The 20,964-nt window shown below is 36.5% G+C and overlaps 1 protein-coding gene across 1 annotated transcript; it reads left to right on the forward strand.

Annotated features, from left to right (window-relative positions):
* The first annotated feature begins 414 nt into the window (after positions 1 to 414).
* Positions 415 to 16,158, forward strand: LOC113639490 (heparan sulfate glucosamine 3-O-sulfotransferase 6). The gene is made up of 2 exons (XM_027141344.2): positions 415 to 1,139; positions 13,875 to 16,158. Exons 1-2 carry the CDS (start codon positions 670 to 672, stop codon positions 14,491 to 14,493), a joined length of 1,089 nt encoding a protein of 362 aa, XP_026997145.2. The 5' UTR covers positions 415 to 669; the 3' UTR covers positions 14,494 to 16,158.
* The last annotated feature ends 4,806 nt before the right edge of the window (positions 16,159 to 20,964 follow it).

Consider the following 20,964-nt stretch of genomic DNA (forward strand, 5'->3'; position numbering starts at 1 on the left):
AGAGAGAGAGAGAGAGAGAGAGAGAGAGAGAGAGAGAGAGAGAGAGAGAGAGAGAGAGAGTCTGAATTACCCAAAGCGCTATGGATTGACCGCAGTGCTCTGCTTCTGACGTTTAGATGAGAGATTAGAAATATCATAAATTTCATAAACTTGGAATAACTCCAAGTTTATATTGAAGGCACATACAGTACACATTCCTGTAAAGAGTTTTTTTATCTTGATTTTTTTTTTAGCTCATGCTTCGTGCGTATTTACATAACAAATGTTGGGAAATGTTCTTCTAAATGTTATCTAAATGAAAGAATGGCTTCGGTGGCCTTTTGATCTTCTAGCCTTATAATATCAGGCGCGTAAGGGTGGAGACTTCACTCAAGGCGTGGAAAGCGAGACTCAAACGGTGAGAAGGGTTTAAACTTATTCCTGAACTCAAGGAATGGAGCACCGAGACACTCGCCACAAAAGGGAAATATGGGCTTTCATAATAATCATTTGACAAGTAAGTGTGCCAAATAATGACATTGAAGCTGCGTGAAGAAATATATACATGAACACACAGGAGAATTTACTCTCTGAATGCACATACGAAGGAACAAACTTTGATGGACACCAGGTGCATAAATCATTGCACTGATATGTAAGCATGTTGTCAGGTGCTCATTATCGCAACACATGGGATGCAGTGTTTGCAGGACTCGCCTGAACTCGGGCAGAGCACTGTCCAGAGTGCCGCTGCCTTTTACCATGCTCTTGCTGTTTATCTATCTTTTTCACTGCTTGAGTGGATTTTGCCAATTGGACTCGGTGCCAAAAATCTCGGAGCGACAAAATCTGATGAGCCACCAGGCACCGAGTGAAGTGCGCGCAGTGCGCGAGGAGCTCCGCTTGAACGGGACTATTTCTGCTCTCGTGAGCGCACTCACGGAGCCACTGGAGTCGGAACACGGCGGCGGGGAAAGTGGAATCTCTGTTTCAAACACGTACGGAAGTAAAAAATTTCCCCAAGCCATCATAATTGGCGTGAAGAAAGGGGGAACCAGGGCGCTGCTGGAGTTTCTGCGCGTCCATCCAGATGTGCGCGCTGTGGGCGCCGAGCCGCACTTCTTCGACAGATTCTACCACAAGGGTCTCGAGTGGTACAGGTAACACAACAGTCACCATCTCTGTGTGTTATGAGTGTGTTAAAGAAGCTCATGGATTGCTGTGTATTAGATGCAACATATTTGAACTCCTCTAAATGTCTAGACTAGAGTTAACGTTCTCAGACAAGTTCTGGTGACTATACAACTATGACACACAACAGGGTTAAAACACACACACACACACACACACACACACACACACACACACACACACACACACACACACACACACACACACACACAGAATCTTTTTCACTACAAACAGAGCTGCTAAAATCATGCTGCCTATGTCATGGCTTTGTATTGTCGTTAATGCTCACATGCTTATCTTTCCCAAGTTGTTCAAAATGTCTTTCCTTAATAAATGCTACACGCCAGTCTATCACATGAACATTTAATATAAATAACATTTCCCCTGCTTCTAAGCCACTACATGAAAAGTACACCACATGGAAGTGTGAACAGGTGTGCTGGCTGATAACATTTACCACTCAGGCAGCTGTATTTATCATGCACGCTCAGAAAAAAACTAACATTAAACTTTCTATGTCAATGGAAACCTAAGGGTGTGTACTTTAATATTGTATATATAGGTGCGTATCGTTTACCTTAAGGTGCATTAAGTGTACATTTCTCTCTCTCTCTCTCTCTCTCTCTCTCTCTCTCTCTCTCTCTCTCTCTCTCTCTCTCTCTCTCTCTCTCTCGTTCTCTCTATTACACACACACACACACACACTCTCTCTCTCTCTCTCTCTCTCTCTCTCTCTCTCTCACACACACACACACACACACACACACACACACACACACACACACACACACACACACACACACATTCCTATGTTAAAGATACATATTACAGGTGCAAAATGTGTACTCTAGAAGATAATACCCCAGTGCTTTATTTTGTGAGTGTGAGCTTTTATTTGCTGAATACCTGCTTACCCAGATTGCTTCATTCATAAAACATTGCTAAACCAGTTGTATTAAGACAAAACATGATAAGAAAAGCCCAGAGAACAGGGTGTAATGTCAGAAACTCCTTTAAGATCACACATTCATGCATATAACCATCATTTAGCTTTCAGAACATGAGGGGGTTTTATAACACTTATAGCCATTTTATTGCATTTGTTCTTTATGCAAAATACCAAATCAGTTTTAAGACTGGAAAAAAAAAATACATTTACTTTTGCTGTGTAAGCTCATTCTAGTAGTATAGCCAAAACTATTTTGAGAAAGAAGGGTGTGTGTGTGTGTGTTGGGATGGTAACAAGTTCAATCTCATCATGCACACTTTTTGTTTATTAAAATATAATTTTGTATCTGTGGACAGCACATGTCGGGTACCTGAGACCTACCATTTACAGTACTCCTTTGCTGCAAGCAGAAATCCAGAAGAGTAAAGTTATGCTGTTATAGTCCAGACATTTCTTAATTCACATGCCTAAACCAAAGTGATGGGAATGTCAGGGCACTCAGAAAGAGCACTAAATACATAGAACCAATAAATAAATTGGACAACAATTTAATATTTTTTTAAATAATGTTTTTCAAATATAGATAAGTTTGCTTTAGCTGAGTAGCATCAGGGATCAGGATGTGTAAAAGATTTGAAAATTCACACAAAGTGTGAAATGAATACACAAACTTGACAAACCTGACGGCTGCAAAAAAAAAGGCATATTATTTGATGTTGCTCAGACTTGGTACTACATGGATGATGAGGGTTGGTGAAAAGAAGCTCAACCACTGATATAAATAAATAAGATTATATGTTGCTAACTGTGTGTAACAGGGAAAAACATGGAATCTCAAAACTGCATAAAGTTGTAACTACTAAGTGATAAATTCTAATGGAAAAGATGACCATAATGACCAAAGTGGTAATTTTATCATAGTTCTTCTCGGCTGTTAAGAGTAACGGATGGAACCACTCCTAATGGTCTCCAGATGTCAGCACAATCTTACAGAACCTTTCAGCTAAGGAGAGTCTTGTCGTTTGTCTAATGGAATGACTGTCTGTTTTGGCAGTGGACACATGTAGGGAGAGTGAGATGGAGAGATGAGAGAAGAAAAGTTAAGTACAAATTCAATGTTCAGAACAGCAATTTAGTCTCATAAGGCTTTTGTCACTTTACTCATTTGAAAATAAGAAAAACACATGGTAATATTTTGCCACTGATCATTTTAGGGCAATCTGCATTCCCTTCTCCCACACCTCTCCCCTACATGAGGCAGCTCACATCCACTCGATGTAGGAGGAGAGGAAGTGTTTGTGTGCAAATTCCTGTGGCAGGCCTTGCATCCAGAAGCCAGAGCACAACACTGCATGTGTTTTAATTGCTTGGATAAAGCTCCAGTAGTGGAAACGTCACTGGGAGCATTTGCCTTAAAAAGCCGCCAGACTTCCCCTCTGTGCATGGCAACCTTATTGCATACAGATGTGGTGAAGGAAACCATACAAACCATACATTTCATGGTGCTGATGTCTGAAAGAGTGTTTCTGAAACCGACTACAGCTTTCTTTTCGTTGGAGGTATCAAAGGGTAGAAGTATGAAGTGTGCAAAGTGGCAAGCCAGAGCAGACCACTGTGGAGTTTAACTGAAGTAATCACGCTCCCAGCACTGATGAAAGCACCTCTGCTGGCTAGACATAACTCACTATGACCTAAACAATGACACATACTGAGCAGACTCTGTGGAAATGAACAAGAAAGAAAAGAGTGAAGTGCCAAGAGAAGTGTTTGTTTATGTCCTAGACTGAAAAGTTCAACTCACTTCCTTTCAAGCAATTATAAATATGTTTTGATACTTTTTTCTCTTCTGTCACTAAACCAACATGGATAAATGGCATTGAGTGACCCCCAGGCTGAACTATGTCAGCGTTAACTCACTGCACCACTGCATCCTGCGCTTCCTTTACCAGCTTGAGAGGGTCCTGACATGTGATCATGCTTGAATTCACACAACGTTCTATAAACTCACAAATCCTTCTTCAGATCTTCACCAGTCACAGATGCTTCTCTGATCACCTGTGCTGTGAGTTCATTCAGCTAGAAGTAGCTTGATTTCATGATAGTTTAGTTTAACATGTCCAGCTTGTCAAATAAGGCAGTCTGAAAGCAGGCTGTCACAGCTTGAGCAGATTGTGTGTGATTGTCAGAGAACCACTAAAAGATTTTTAATAGTGTGATTGATGTGTCTAAAGAACGCTTAATAGATTTGTCTGTACAGCATTGTAGGAATTCACCTGATTAGTCCTGCTACATTTTGTACAGGCTGTTGGATTTGCTGGTTGTCCTTATCCTTATGTTACATAACCCAACAGAATTATTAAATACATATGAAATGCCAGAAATAAATACTGTATGAATATAGATATGTAACTCAAGAGAAAGCAATTTATATATATATAATGTTCATGCCATGGCTTGAAAGCAGGAAAAATGCTCAAATGTGTCTCAAATCATCTGTCATTTAAAGCTTAGTTTCAATTGCAGCCAGCTTTGTTCACAATTCGTAGGCTTTCTTGTATGTGCATAGTGTATACAGTACTGTATTAGGCCTTTAAAACAGAGCCACGTAACAACACGGCCAAGAGAAACCTAAACAAAAGCCCTTAATGGGTTTTCAGTGATGGTTCATTTGGTTTTAGAGGTCTTCGGAACAATGCTTTTCATAGCCCATGAAAAACGGGGCACATGCAAACAGGAAAACCACTGTCTTTCATGGCACAGCCATGTAGCTGATGCCTAAACAAATTTGACTGCATTTACATCTTAGACATTTTTATGTGAAGTTTAGTTCATAAAGTCATGTGTTTTCTTGTCTTTTGAAGGAAATTACAAGGCCATGAAAAACAAGGTTGCTTTAGACTGTGTACACATATCAGGAGCACGGAGGAGCGAGCATTTAGTCGTAGCTGAAATACTGTATGACGGACTAAAATCTAATAGCTGGCATTACAGATGCAGTAGGAAATTTACTCCAACAGGGATGGAATCTTTTGACCAAAGACTGGGCAGTGAAATGACAGCTGCAATCCAGATTTCAGAGTTTCCAAAATTTAATTGGCACACCATAGCAAGCGCGACATAGAGAGTGTATTGGTTCTGCCTCAATCTGTTTTTCCTGTTTCCTGTGTCCATATCTTTTGCCGTTTTTAAACTGGTTGAAAACTGAATGCAGCAATCACAGTAGATTTTGCTGTTTTAAACCTGGCTTGCATTCTACAAGCTAATTGAATGAGGATGAACAAAGCGTAAAAGTCATACCAGAAAAGTAAAAAAAAAAATCCAAATTTCTTTTGGAATTAAACTCCAGAATACTGACCTCTGACAAGAATATAATGATAGGTATGGCGTGATAGTAAATACATGCAAAAATCTTATCTCCATTTTGTTCTGATTGTCCACAAACCTTCGGTGAACTCTGATGTTCTCTTTTATAGTTAGAGAGAACTTTAGTTAAAGGGTTTTTTCCTGGTGTATAACATAAACACAACAAATGTATGATAAATACAAGTTTCTGTTCAACACACTAAAAAAAAAGGGTTCTACAGAGGTGCTTTGCCCTGTATAATTATTACAACGGATGTAAAGTGTTGGATCAGTTCCCATATAAGCTCCACAGAAGTCCTTCTGGAAAAAAAACAAATTTTTTTGCAATGACAACGGATTTCTAATAGAGCTATGCATGACTAATATTAAATCCTTACAACGAAATAAGGACATTAAAAAGGCATTCGTCTTCTCTCTACACTGGACGTCCTCAGGGAATATTCTCTGGCATTAAAAAAAAGTACATCCCACATGCATTGATCATGCATGACTTGAGTATTGATCAGACCAGATTAATTTCTCTCTTTGATCTTAATATAAACTTCAGATTGATTGATGATGAGTTCAACGCTTGATGTTTTTGAATTAATTCAGTCCTGCCCTTGAATCTGTTAATACTCAGGTAGCAAGTACAAACATCCTTACAGGTTAGGCACGAGCATAGAAAGAAGTAACCTTCTTATATGGTATATACTGTACATGACTCATAACTATAGAATATCACTTCTAGCATAGCGCTGATGAACATTCACCCATATCTATATTTAAGGAATTAAATAATTTGATATGTTCATCTCTGCTTAGATATTCTGAGACTGGACCTTAAAGGAAACATCCACCCTGAGACACATTAATTGTGTCTACATTAAAGTATTTCTGATGTGCTTAATGATTCTACAGCTCATTTGATGGTTGGTGCTATATATCATTATTCCTTTAAGAAGCTAGAGTAGTTGTGGGGGGGTAGCTCAGTGGTTAAGCTCAGTGGTTAAAGTGTTGGACTACTGAGCGGAAGGTCATGGGTTTGAACCCCAGGTCCACCAAGGCCCCTGAGCAAGGCCCTTAACCCTCAGTTGTAAGTCACTCTGGATAAGGGTGTCTGCTAAATGCCGTAAATGTGGTTACAAAGGCAGGTATTTAGCTCGACTAGTTGAAGCCCCAGGAGCTGATCCGCTCTCGGTCAAACAGCATTGTGGATAAAGCTGGCAGCTGTTAACAAAAGTGAAAATAGTTTGTCAAAGAAAAACACTTAAGCTGAAAATGTCAACTCAGAATTTCATTACAAAATAAACCTTGGACACCATTAATAAAGATTAAAATACAAGTCGTTCCATTTGGATTTTCCTATAATCCTGTTATTACTGATGACCATATTTCTTATATATCTGTTTCAGTGATGCTCAGGCAGGTTGACATGAATGTCTAGTATAAGCAGCTTAATAAACTTTCCAAACGATTCCAGAAAGCACAAGTTCTCTAACGTCAGTAGATGTTGGAAAGGTTTAACAGTGAAGGAAGTGGTTTTAGTGTGGAGTCTGCTTGCACATCATTTTAAAAGTGTCTGCTTTATAGAGGGAAACACCATGGGAGCCAATATTCTCAAACCCATATGGTCAGAATTACCATTCTATGAGGTGTATTGTTCATATTTCAGAAACATCCAAGAATTCTGGGGAGATCACTGTCACGAGCTCTCTATTAATCCAATGGCAATAAATCACACAGGAAAAGATGCTAATTGATGAGAAAAAAGTAGCACATGCCAATATATAATGTCATATCTTACCGATGCTCTGTTGTCATGCTTGGATGCTTTGCCATGCCCACAAAGAATAACATTAGGTTAGATTCATGGCAAGCATTCAACAAAATCAGCATGGCAAAGTGCAATTGTACTATTAAAAGCAGACTATATTATATAAAGGATTTATTGTACTACTATAATATTCAATGTAATGTGCAGATTCCAAAAGCTTTTTTTTAATGTCAGAAAATGTAAAGGAAATTTGTTTCATTTATATTTACATGTAGTGACTGTAAAATGTCTTCAGCATTCCTTCTTCACATATTACTACTGCAGCAGCATAAAAATCCCTAGCCTAGTTTCTTTAAGTCAAAGATGTTCCTTACCACAATGGCATGAACATAAATTTCCTTTTCTGTGTGGTCCTCTATGTTTGCTGGTGTTTGAGACACGAGATATTAAGTCATACATCTCATTTTGGGTTGGAAGCACTGTCTCAAAGCTTATGTTTATCACCCAAATAGAGCACCGACTACAGCCCATGATATTTTTTTTTTTTGTCCCCTTTCATTCTGGAATTGGGAATTTAAGTAAAATTGTCATGACTGATTGAAAGTGTTTCTGCTTAGCCTCAGGAGGTTTTCAGCTACATCTGGAATGGTGGTTTGAATATTCTCACGGTGCCTATTTATCGTTATCATCCTCCATCATCCTCAGGCCATATTTGTCCTTGTCCATCACTATACTTGTCTGGCGCCTCATCATACCTGCCTGTCCAACACTTCAGCCTTTCTTTTCTTTTGCAGATGAAACCTGTGAGAGAAACATGTAAAACCATATACACTTTACAGGTTATGACTCAGTCCTAGACTAAAAATAAATGTTAATTCTTTAACACCTGATCCTCATGGGTTCTTCAGCTTGTCCCTCAGGGGGGGTTTCTGTCAAACCATACAGTAAAATCCTGTGCAAGAATATTCTAAGTAGAACCCCATTAGATAGCCTGTTTCTAAGAGTTTACAGTCCTCTCTCCATGTCTCATTATACACACTTTATATATTACATAATTGTATTGTTTTTTACAAATTAAAATCTAATTCTAACCCTTTTGGGAAAAGATATCCATTTGCTGTGTTAGACATCCAGACACATTCCCATTGGCTTATCACATTCAGTGGGTGCTTAAAATTTTACTGGTAGCAATTTATATTGCTACCAGTATAATAATGGTGGTTTTAGCATTGTCCACCATACCTATTGTTCAGACATTAACTTGTCTGCAACGTGATTATCATATTGAAGTTGTAAACTAAAGTAGAGTTCTTGCCACCTACTGTACACTCTGTAGCCTTTAGACTTACCATGTCTGTAAAATGTCTGTAAAATCTCAACACTGTAAATCCTAAACAGCACAGTTTCAGACAGATTCAATAGATATTCAGATGCTATATAGCAATCACATCACACACAATCACACACACACACACACACACACACACACACACACACACACACACACACACACACACACACACACACACACACACATGACTGAGGTAAACAATAAGGCAGCAGTCACTGTACAAGTTCATACTTACCTGCTTAGTGACATTGAAGTGACACAATTTGGGAGAAATTATAAAGGGTTTTTCGCCTTAGTTTTATGGCATTAAGTTTATTACAGCAGTTGTTGTTTTTTAAATATAATAGTAAGTCGCTGAACTAATAGCCCAAATTTTTTATTTTGTAAATTTCACAAGCTTTTCTCAAAATGCATGAAATAAGAAGAGCTTGTGAAATGTACAAAACAAAATTCTCATGCATTTGAACACATCAGCTTTAGCTGGCTGAGAAGAAGTGACGATGGCGGTTGGCCCATGAGAAGGAGGTGATTTAAGTGGCTAAATGGCTAAATGCTAGGGAATGAATGGTGGTGAGCTTTTATGATCTTGGAAAGATGGAAAGAGACTCTGTAATCAGAAACAAATTGCTTGTAGTGGGACATAGGCTTGTATTCTATAAACAGCAGGAACATATCTGACTAACAGTATCAGTCAGCTATTTCCTGGTAATCTACACTCCATATGAACACGGATAAGACACAAAATTGTCTAGAATTTATGATGAAAAATAAACACTAATCTTGAAAGGTCCAAAATGAATGACATGCATATAAATATATGTCATCAATATATAATATTTATTCATGCAAAAAATATTTATTTTAGTATTAAATCTGGAGTCAAATGTTTCATATGAAGAAACATCTCATTTCACTGTGTACTGCAACAGCTATATATGGTTGGAATGACAATAAAAGCTGCTTGACTTGACTTGACTTGACTTGAATATGTTAGACAATTTTCAGTTTCTTTCATTACCACTATAATCTTATCTTTCTACATTTTGCTTTTAGAAACTAACAGCAATACATTACTAGTAATTATGTTTGAATCATCAGCTCAGCAGACAACTACTTACTCGGAATAACAAAAATACAGCACCAATGAACATATTAGCACCGGAATTGCTACCAATCATAAATAACAAGCACAAATATATCACAAATATTTTAGTATAATGTGTTCCAGGAAGGAGTTTTAATTTTTAAGGTCTGGAACGTTTCACAATTACACAGAATTTATGTTTGAGGAAGTTAAGAAACACACTGTCGCTAATCAAAACAATGAAAAATGCAATAAAACGCTATGAGTTTATAATAATATGAAATTCTCCTTAATGCTTAGCACATTTGCTTTATAGCTCCGGGGTTGTGGGGCTCATTGCACGCATAAACAAGTGCAAAGTTTCTGAAAAGGCCATGGTCTGTGTCTGTTTATCTATTTATTTTTTCACTTTGCTTAATCTTTTGCACTGCAGTATGTAAGGAACAGGTGCACTAATGCCGTGGTTTGTATTTTCACTTTGTCCTCCAGACCGACTAGTGGATGCACACATTCCCTTCTAATCTATTTTCCTGAAATGCATTCTCAGTGTAAATTTTAAATGGTTATTTTAATCCTGGGAGAAAAGAAGTAATGATTTTTCTTGGTGCCATGGCCACATTAATTATGAATGAATTCACCTAGACAGCTTTCAGTCAATCCCTGATGACTTATCAGAGGACTTTTTAGAGTCATTGAACAGGAGATCAGGGACACAGACATGCACAGACATTTGCAGTCACATAACCTTGATCACTTTTGGTTCTTCTCTTTGCGTGTCTTCCACCTCACACCTTGGAGACAGACACATTGATCTGCAGAAACTGAGGCATAGAGGCACAGAAACACAGATATAATGATCCTACATTGAGGAGGTATTCATAAAGTATAGATACACATTCTAATTGGGTGAACATCTTCATAAATTACCCACTGTATGTAAGATAGTTCAATAATGGACAGCACAAGGGATTTTGACTTTCATGTAAATGTCCAAATGCATTCACTCTAGCTAGAGAATGATACATGACTACTGTGGTCAGCCTCAAAAAACAATATTTATGTACGCAAGGGATCTGTGCTTGTCCTTGATATAATGTGCACACAACATGAATTTCTGCTCATGTTCACCACCAAAGACTTGAAGCTGATTTCCCATCCTGATCTCTGTCAAACTCACTCAAAATGTCAGAAACCATATCACAAAGAAAAGTGATACAGTTCTGGATATTTTCTAACAAACAGGGCTTAATTATCTCCATGTGGTTATGGATAGGGTTATCACAAGGAGAGAGTTAAGTACAGTAGCACTTTACTATGCTCATTTTGAACATTTAAGGCAATTCACATCAATGTCAATCATGAATACCTTTAAACTAGGGCTGGAATGATGTGAAAAGTGACTGTAAACTTGCTGTACTGCTGTTTTTGCTTTATCACTGAATCTTCTCATTAATGTATATTATCATTATGCAGGACTTTAAATGAGACCTCAGGTTTATAAAGTTCTATCTGGCTCCTAAGTCTGTAATTTAGAGGTTTATAACAAAATATTGCTTTAAGATATAAGAAAATACAGTTATATTTGGCTTGACCTCATTGGGTGTAAATCTTTTTTTTTTATAACAGAATTAACAGATAGCAATTTATAAATAAGATTTAATTAAAGTATTAAATTGCAGGGTTTGGGGAAAAGGAAAACTTTTCACTGTTTCATTTTACTCCTATAAATGATCAAAATCATTAAAAAAAACTAAAAATGAAATACATGAAAGAAAAAATGTGAATTAAAGAAATAAACTTTTTTCTCTCTTCCGCTTTTTTTTCTTTTTGTTCATTTTGTTACTTTCAACTTTCAAGGCAAAACAATACAAATGCTGAATGAACAAAAAATAAAATAGAATTAAAATACAGAACCAAAACCAGTTGACACTAAAATGAAATGTTCTTGTGGCCGTGATTTTCTTCATAATCTTTTTCTTTCACTTTTGTGCATCTTACTTACTTAAATAAATATGATTAATACATTTCTATTGTAAGTTAAAGTAATATTTAATTATGTTCTACTTTAATTATTGGCATGTTATTTTTCTTTAGTACAGATTCATTAGTTTACCTGGCTCAGGGTTACTGTATAGGTGATTGACTGTGATTTTTTTTTTTTTTATTTCTTGCACAAGACATATTTAAATTCCACTGCAGAGATAAAAGGTAGAAGGAATAGCAGATTATCTGACTGGCAATCTTATACAATTTGCATCACCATATAGAAGCAGAAATTAAATTAAAAGAGAGCAAATTAAAATGTAATATATCGATAGTAAACTTTAAGACTGATGATTAGATATGTTAAATTTGTTTATATTTGAGTTTGACATATACTGTTTGTCTGATTGTCTCATGCCTGTATTTGTTCTGTTTCTACTGATAACCTTTACAGTCACTCTTGTAGAACTGGTGTATTCCCTCTAAATAGCAGGTTATAATGACGTGTGCTGCACCTATGCAATCGCTCATCTACAGGCATATATCAGATATCAGTGCATATACCTATGCAATCAGTCATCTATAGACAAATATCCCTAAAGCATAACAGCACAAAGGTAACTGATAAATGGTAGAATGAGCATTATACTGAATTCTCTCTCTCTATCTCTCTCTCGCAGTTAAGATGATCTTTACTTGCTTGAAGACAGACACACACACACACACACACACACACACACACACACACACACACACACACACACACACACACACACACACACACACACAGGAGGGGCCTGAGACTGCAGGGTCAGGGAGCAGGAAGTCTCAGGAAATTACTGTTAAGTGGTTCTTGCGGCTTTGTGGCTTTTGCTGATCAGATCCTTATTGAGCGGAGTACTGTTTCACATGATGTTCATAAGGCCCCTTTAATCCCACCGCTTTAGAAAGAAAAGCAAGATGGGTCTCAGAAGGGCATTGTCCACCATATGATTTACATCACAACCTAGCAAACAAAAGCCCAAAGTCACGGTGGTTTGGCTTGAATGCGGAACTTTGGCACAAGCTTAGTATGGAATCTGATGGTAGGAGGAGCCACATTTTGCATTTTCCAATTAAGTGAAACTGCTTAGATATAAAATGTTCTGAACCTTTGATTCTAGGTTTTACAGACCTTGACGATAGCAGGGATGTGTTTTAGGCAAACATTTCATGTTTTTTAATTGATTCCTTTTTGTGCTTTACATGTTACGTTACAGTACATGGAGGATGAGGTCTGTTATCTCATTCGCCATTTTTGTGGCATACAGTAAGACCTCTCTTTTAGAAGGTTGCAAGCTATCTTTTATCTGTACAATCACAGAGAATTCGATCCATTTGAACCAATATGTGTTAGTTTTCTATTTGGTCTGATTTAATTTTAATCACAAATATAAGTGGTCATGAAACAATGAAGTTACAAGGAGAAGGGGTGGGACGGGATTAATGCTAGAATGGTAAATGAATGTGTGAAGTGTGACGTCACATAACTAGAGCCACTATTCATTGCCAAACCTTTCAAAATCACAGAAATTAATCAAAAACCAGACCAGATGCAAAAAAAAAAGGCTTAATAAGCAATATAAATAAATATTTTTTTAATCAACAGTAGTTTTAAGTGCTGCATTGATAACACCAATATTTTATTTTTATTTTTCAGTTTTGATATCCAGAAAACATTGTACTGAATTTTCCTCTGGCATAGCAGTCAGTCTCTGCTGTCTGACTCTGAATTTGTGCCATGCATCTTAGATTAGCAGCTCATATCTCAAAAATTCTGGCCAAAACCAATAATATATAATGTGTTTTGCTTCAGTTTCTTCAGTTGTTTTGCTTCAGAGTTGATTGTTCTTCCTACAGTCAAACCAAACAAGAATTCACTAGAAACAGGACCACTGCTTACTTTAATTCGCACCTGAATGTGAGTGTGATTGTGTATGATTGAGTGTGTATTGTTCATACCTGCCCAAACAAAATGGGAATACACATCCCTCAGGGTGTTTTACTTGTTCCCAATGTTAACAGCGCCAGATCCACAAAGTCCCTGACCAGGCTGAAGTGCTTCTTGTAGATGATTCACTAAGCCAGATCTTAAAAAGAACTAATACTCATTACTTGAATGCATCTAAGCTGTCTTTTTTCCATTATGATTTATACACTGAAATCTTCCATTTTGCAGGAATCTGATGCCAAGGACCCTGGATGGGCAGATCACAATGGAAAAGACCCCCAGCTACTTTGTCACCAAAGAAGCCCCTTCCCGACTGTGTGCTATGAACTGTAAGACCAAACTCATTGTGGTGGTGCGAGATCCGGTGACCAGAGCTGTGTCTGATTACACACAGACTCAGACCAAAAGCCCAGGACTTCAGTCCTTTCAGACACTGGTGTTCAAAAACTCCAGCTTGGGAGTCATTGATACCTTATGGAGTGCTGTGCGCATTGGCATGTATGCACAGCACCTGGAGAACTGGCTTCAGCACTTTCCACTATCCAGCTTCTTGTTTGTAAGTGGGGAGAGACTAGTTAGCGACCCAGCCGGTGAGGTGGGACGTGTACAAGACTTCTTGGGTCTCAAGCGCATTGTCAGCAACAAGCACTTCTACTTCAACCAGACTAAGGGCTTCCCGTGTCTGAAGAAGCCAGAGGGCAGCAGTAGGCCACGTTGCCTGGGAAAATCCAAGGGTAGGACTCACCCTCACATTCCAGCAGAAGTCCTTCAGAAACTTAGGGAGTTTTATAGACCCTTCAACCACAAGTTCTACCAGATGAGTGGCCATGATTTTGGCTGGGACTGAAGCTTTGCAAGTGGAGTTGGATTAAAAAGACAACTTAACACACACCATTTGCACATTTCAGAACATTCTCTAAAAGGAGGAAGTGTGACGTCATATAACTAGAGCCAGTCCTACAGTAGATCACTGCATGTTATTAGAATGTTTAGTAAGTATTCAACAGGTTCGGATAAGCTTAATTAGGTCTTCTGGATCCTAATATTATGCAATGCACAGTATATTGTATTTCATGCATACTGAAAGGTGTTTCTTTCTATTACCCTCTTTATAAAATAGAAAAGTATGAGGTAGATTCATTAAACCAAATGTAGTCCCTGAATGATGTACTGCACAGAGGAAAATGACAACACTGATATGTTTATCATGAAAAGGGTTATGCCAGCCACAGCACAATACAGTCACACCTAGTGAATGAAAGAAGAAATTAAACTTTGCAAGACATTTATTGTTTTCTGGAAAGGTTATAATGTACTGTATATTTATTTTTTATGTGTAAATATATTTATCTATTGCCATTATACTGTGTAAGCATTCTTGGACAACTATTTTGAGCTTACATTATTTACATTTCACACCAATCATAATATTTCGATTAACCACTATTCTTCAATACATTATGGTTGTGTTTAGGAGCTGTACAATAAATAGCAATTCATGAAAAGAGATTGTTGAAGGTTAAAGATCCATTTGGTGTCACAATAGCGCTAACATCTAACACCTCTTTGGTCCATCCTGAACTCTAGATCCCAAAAAAACTGTAGGTGGATTGGATACTTAAAAGTGTGAATAAGGGTGGACATGGTATATCTAATTCAGAATAACAAGCCTGACACCCAGTGCTCCTTGGATAGGTTGTGTACTCTATACTGTATTGTGCATCCTCAACCCCGACCAGTAAAGTGATTACTGAAGATGAATGAATGAATGTTTGAATGAATGTTTGAATTAATTAATTAATTAATGGGAAACACTCAACAAATGGGGAAAAATGGGTTTCTCAAACTTGGCCTCCACACAGTAACTGTGCCACACATCTTATATATGGTCATTTACAAAGAAATGAATTGGTACAGTATATGTTAATACCTTGTGCTTTTCTGTTAGATGTAATTTGATCCCTACACAATTGAAATACATGAACTCAAATTAGAAATCTGAATGTATTAAACTCAACACAACATTATTTTACATACATTCAATGGACATTCAATTAACGGTCTACATAATGTCATAAGTAATGTATGTTTTTTCCACAGAGAATGCATGGGAATAAACAACAAGAAAAAAAAAGATAATGCTCAAGATGAAAATGTGTCACATCTTCCCTCCCTTTATTCCTTTTGTCTTACTTACTGATATATAATGTGCTTTGGAATTTAATTACACAACATGTCTTCTTATATGTATACAGAAACAAAGGACTTTGTAGATCATACACAACAGAATATGTCTAAACTGTAACAAACTGTATATATGATGCTTTTGCCTGGTGCTCTTACTTCTTATGTAGTTTATTTTTAATTCCTGGTTTATTTGCTGTACAAGATTTTATAATGTAAAATTTTATTGTTTTTACTTCATTAGTATTGCTGTAATGTCATATGCATTTTGTATACATGGAGGACCAAGTCTGTCTAAATGCAAAACAAAACTAAACAAAAATATATTATTAAGACCATGAATAAATGCAGTTATTTCAATAATTATATAATTAGAAATTAGATGGATTTTTCCTTGGTTGGATTTAAACTCTATATCATTTCTGTTCTTTATTTATCCTGAAGCTTTTATTATTATTATTATTATTATTATTATTATTATTATTATTATTATTATTATTATTATTATTATTATTATGCTGGTATTGATGGGGGCTGTCACAAATGTGTCACAATGTCTCTTTTTTCACATTGGTTCATTTATATCAGACTGTGGATCATCAGTTCTTGACCAGCTCCATCATCAGTCTCTTTGAATGTACTAGAGTAAAAATGAAAGGCGGGTAATGGAATCTGGTTTGTAGAGGTTACAATGTACTTATACCTGGACTTATATAAGTACACAATATAATATACACAATATAATAATTATAGCTATAAATAAGTCAAATTGTATGAGTCGTTATTTAATAAATAAATAAAAATTTTAACATTGGCAAAATACTGTGGTATAAGAGGAATGAAATTGTTATTGGAAAATAAACAGGTTTTGATTCTGAGAAGTCCGCGTCCAACGTACTTTATTATACCAAAGGCAGTTTAAAAGAAATGAATGTTGAGAGGTGAGAAAAATTCAAAAACCAAGGAGCAAAAAAAGAATTAAAATAGAGGCAGGATGTGTCATATATAAATAAATGGTTTGCACATCCTACACATAGCCTTTTTAACATCTTTTTCAGTTATTCATTATGAAAGTTTTGAGATTACCACTTTGCCTGCTGTAACCCATTCTTGCCTACATTGGCCTGTAATGACAGAAACCGTGTTGTTACCTAGCCACATGTAAAAGAGAGTCGGTTGTGTGTCTTTTTAATCAATATATCAGTCAGTGACAGATGATTAAATCAATAACATGGAGCAAAAATATAAATATGGATGGAGTCAGCATGGAATGGAAAGAGGAGGAGGACAGGAGATTACTCCTTAAATTTACAACCCTGTGGAAAATTATTTTAGCACATTATTCTTGCATGAGGCTCTCATATACTGCTGGAATGCCTTTAATCAATGAGTACAGAGCTACTAATGACACATATTATATATAATATGGACATGGACTTTTGCTACGTACACAACAGCATCTACATAAGTTTAGACTGACTTGTTTGTGATATGCTTAACAATTTTGATGTCAATTTGTAGGTTGATGCTATATTTTTAGTTGGCTGCTACTCTTACATCACAGGGAGAGATTTCTAGAACATTTACTATAGCATTTGATACCGATTTCTCAGAATTTAATTTAAAAATAAATCTTGGATGCTTTTGAAGATTACAGATGGTGGATTTTCTCTTTTCTTTATTTGTTTTATTCGTTTTGCTGCTATTGGGGGGGGGGTCCTTATTCTTTTGTGTAAAACACCAAATGCTTTCCTTTTCAGAAAAAAAGCTTCAAGTTGTACTCCTTAAGAGAGCTACTGTAGAACACTGAACTGTGGAACACAACCGTCTAATTACAGAGTAAGATGCAACACACATTCCCAGTGGTAAGTTAAACTGCTCTTGTACTAATCTGGTACTTACTCTGCATGCTGTGAGTCACACCAAAGTGAATACTGTAAGGGATAATACAGCACTGGGCATTTGTTTCTTGTTTACATGTTCTGGCCACAACTGAACCACTACTGCAAGTTTAATTGTAGGTGCACACAACGCTTGATTAGATAAATCATCTGATTTCTCCTACTGCTAACCGCAATTTCATTCATGCCAGAAGATCCTCCTGCTGGTTTTACAAAATTGCCCCAAAGATGTGTCAGTTCCCGATGGAAGAGCAGGGATCAGACGTGCCAGTTTGGTAGGAATATGGCAGGATAATCAGGCCGTGGCATTGAACAGACACAGTGGTAGGAGGATCTAAAGGAATACTGAAAGATCTGTGTTTTGATTTGTGGGATTACTGTGTTAAAGTGATTCTTCCTTACCAAGCCAATAAATAGTGGCTGAACGGAAAGCTTTCCATGCCTGCTAACATCCACTTAAACCTGAGGTATGGCTGGCTTGGGACATACCAAAAGTGAATTAATAACTGTTATAACCAGTTAATTTTCAGATAATAATTCAACAAACTACAGTCCAAATTACAGACTAATATGGCCAAACATACTATTTTAAAGGGATTATGAGGGGATTTCTGAATCTTGTTTTTTAAGATAATGGACTATGGTTTTAATCCATCAATTTAAATTTATCCTGGTTAGGGTTGCAGTGAATCCTGAGCCTATTCTGAGTACACTGGGCATGAGGAAGGAATACACCCTGGATGAAATGCCAGTATATTACAACCCACTATGCAGACACATTCACATATTTATTTATACCTACAGGAAATTTAGAAAGTATATTTACTGCCATTTTTGGGAGTTGGAGGAAACCAGAGAACCTGCAAAGCTCCACTTACGATCAAATAAGTTGCCCAGGAGCTGTACCATTATGTTGCCCCATTATTCATATTTATTTCTTTATTTTTTCGCCTGTCCATGCATCCATTTGTCAGAGATTCTTGTTAGCTTGATATCTCAAGAGGTTATGGTTGCATATTTGAATATTAGATTGTTTTATATAGCTTTATATTATCATTGCAACTTGCAGTTTAACTGATTCTTATTCCATTTTGTAATTGATGCATCAATTGTAATTGAGGATCAAAAAGACAACATGGTCAAATGTCTGAATACTGAACAAAATAATTTTTCTTCAGTTACTTGCCTCGTTTGATAAAAAAATTTAATGGTATTTTAGTCATACAAATTAGTAAGACAAAGGACTGGACTGGGTGGAGGCATCCCCATTGATGTAAGGATTTTGGTCATGCACAGAACTTTGTGCATGTTCACTCTGTTATTGATATATTCACCAAATATATGACATTTACAGCCAGATTAATTCCAGTAAACTTGGAAATGTCCGGTTCTTACGATGCCGTCACTCTTTCCACATGAATTCTATATGTATTTCGATTTGTTCCCCAGTTTTATGACACAGGATTTAGGGGTTTATCAGATTAATTGTTAGCAAGCTCTTTTTAACATCGGTTTGGAGGCCGCAACTAGGGGAAAAAAATGTTTGATATATGGCCTCCTAGCTCCTTTGTTTTTAAACAAATCCGCTTAATGAGATTGTGAACAGACTAAATGGGTTTACTCTAATGGGTCTCTTAATTTGTGATCAGCAGGATTAAAGGAGAACAAAGCCCTGAAATCTGAACTCTTCAAAACATTTAACACAAACAAAGAAAATAAATCCAAATAATGTGTCTGTAAACCTAGAATGATTAGTTAAGGCCATATTGCTAATGTTGTGTTTGGGATCAGCTTTCCTATTCACCGCAAACCACTTTCATTCTAAATGAGAGTCAATGAAACAGACACTAAATATCATTGACAAAATATCTGGAATTCTTTCCTGTCATTGTTCAATAACAGTTTTGACAGATGAAATTCAAACTGCGTCTTTGATGTATGCTTTCATTTTGACAAACATGTTTTTGGAGAGTTGGCATTAAATGGATTCTTTTCATCTTGCAATATACAACACTGAAATGAAAATATTAAAAAAAAAAACTAGGTGATGACATGTATAAAAAATATTTCATTTAAAATGTATAAATGTCCCTTTCTGGTTTTCTCAAGAATAAATTGTGTGCACATTTAAATAGCCATAAATCAGATATCTACAGTGCACCCCATAAGTATTCAAGAACTTGCATGAAATTCTTTGTTCAACATCCTGCAGAGAATTATTATTAAATAATAGAACAAATATAAGTGCAACAGGGACTTGATGAAGCCATCCAAAAAAAAGTCAGGGTATCAGTCTGAGTAGCAATCAAGAGGACAATGTAGCATAGGTATCAGTCTGAGTAGCAATCAAGAGGACAATGCTAATTCTGGAAAAGCTGGACACTTCATATGGGAGAAAGACAACTGTAACACAGATACTCTGGTATGGATTGTGGAAGAGCCAATTTGAAGCCTTGATGAATAAAGGGTTCTTTGAAAATTTGGCTTTGGTACTTTTTCGATTGCTATGTTTGGGGAAAATAATCCCAGAGTAACGCAAGGTGGTGATAGCATCATGCTGAGAATGTTGAACAAAAATGAGATCAGATCTTAGAGCATTTAAAGTGGCTTACATAAATATTCATATGTGGCTGTTGGACCATATTTGTTCCATTATGAAAGACCATCATTATTAGGATTAGGATTAGATTAATCCCAATAGGCAATCCTATTCCTAGGTAAACAGCACAAGTCAGATAAATATAGTGATATGAAACAGTAACGTAAATTTACACAAAGAATACCATCAGGAGACTCACCAAGTCAAATAAATAAATAAAGGTCTAAACTTTAATATGAATAACTATTGCCTAGATTTCAATACAATAATCACAGTGTTCATTTAACACTGAATATGAAACTTACATTTAATAAACATAAGTCAAATAATAGTAGAGGCTTTGCTGGATGAATGAGAAGGATCATGGAGCATCAGATTACACACTGATCATTACGAAGTTGTACTTCTTTCTAAACAATGTCAGACTCAACTGGAAAATTTAATTTAGAAAACTACGTAACATCATCAAGCAGTGATGGGATGAAGCTTGGAGATAAGAACCTGTAGGAGATGATCTAGAAGGCAATACTGCATGGAAGGAAAAAAAGAAACATAAAGCTTAGATTTATGTCTTTATTTCCGTATTTTTTTAACAGATAGTATTTCAGCAAACATTTTTTTCAGGGACTTTAGC

Source organism: Tachysurus fulvidraco, chromosome 15 (assembly GCF_022655615.1).
Source record: "Tachysurus fulvidraco isolate hzauxx_2018 chromosome 15, HZAU_PFXX_2.0, whole genome shotgun sequence".
In the NCBI taxonomy this organism is placed as follows: Eukaryota; Metazoa; Chordata; class Actinopteri; order Siluriformes; family Bagridae; genus Tachysurus; species Tachysurus fulvidraco.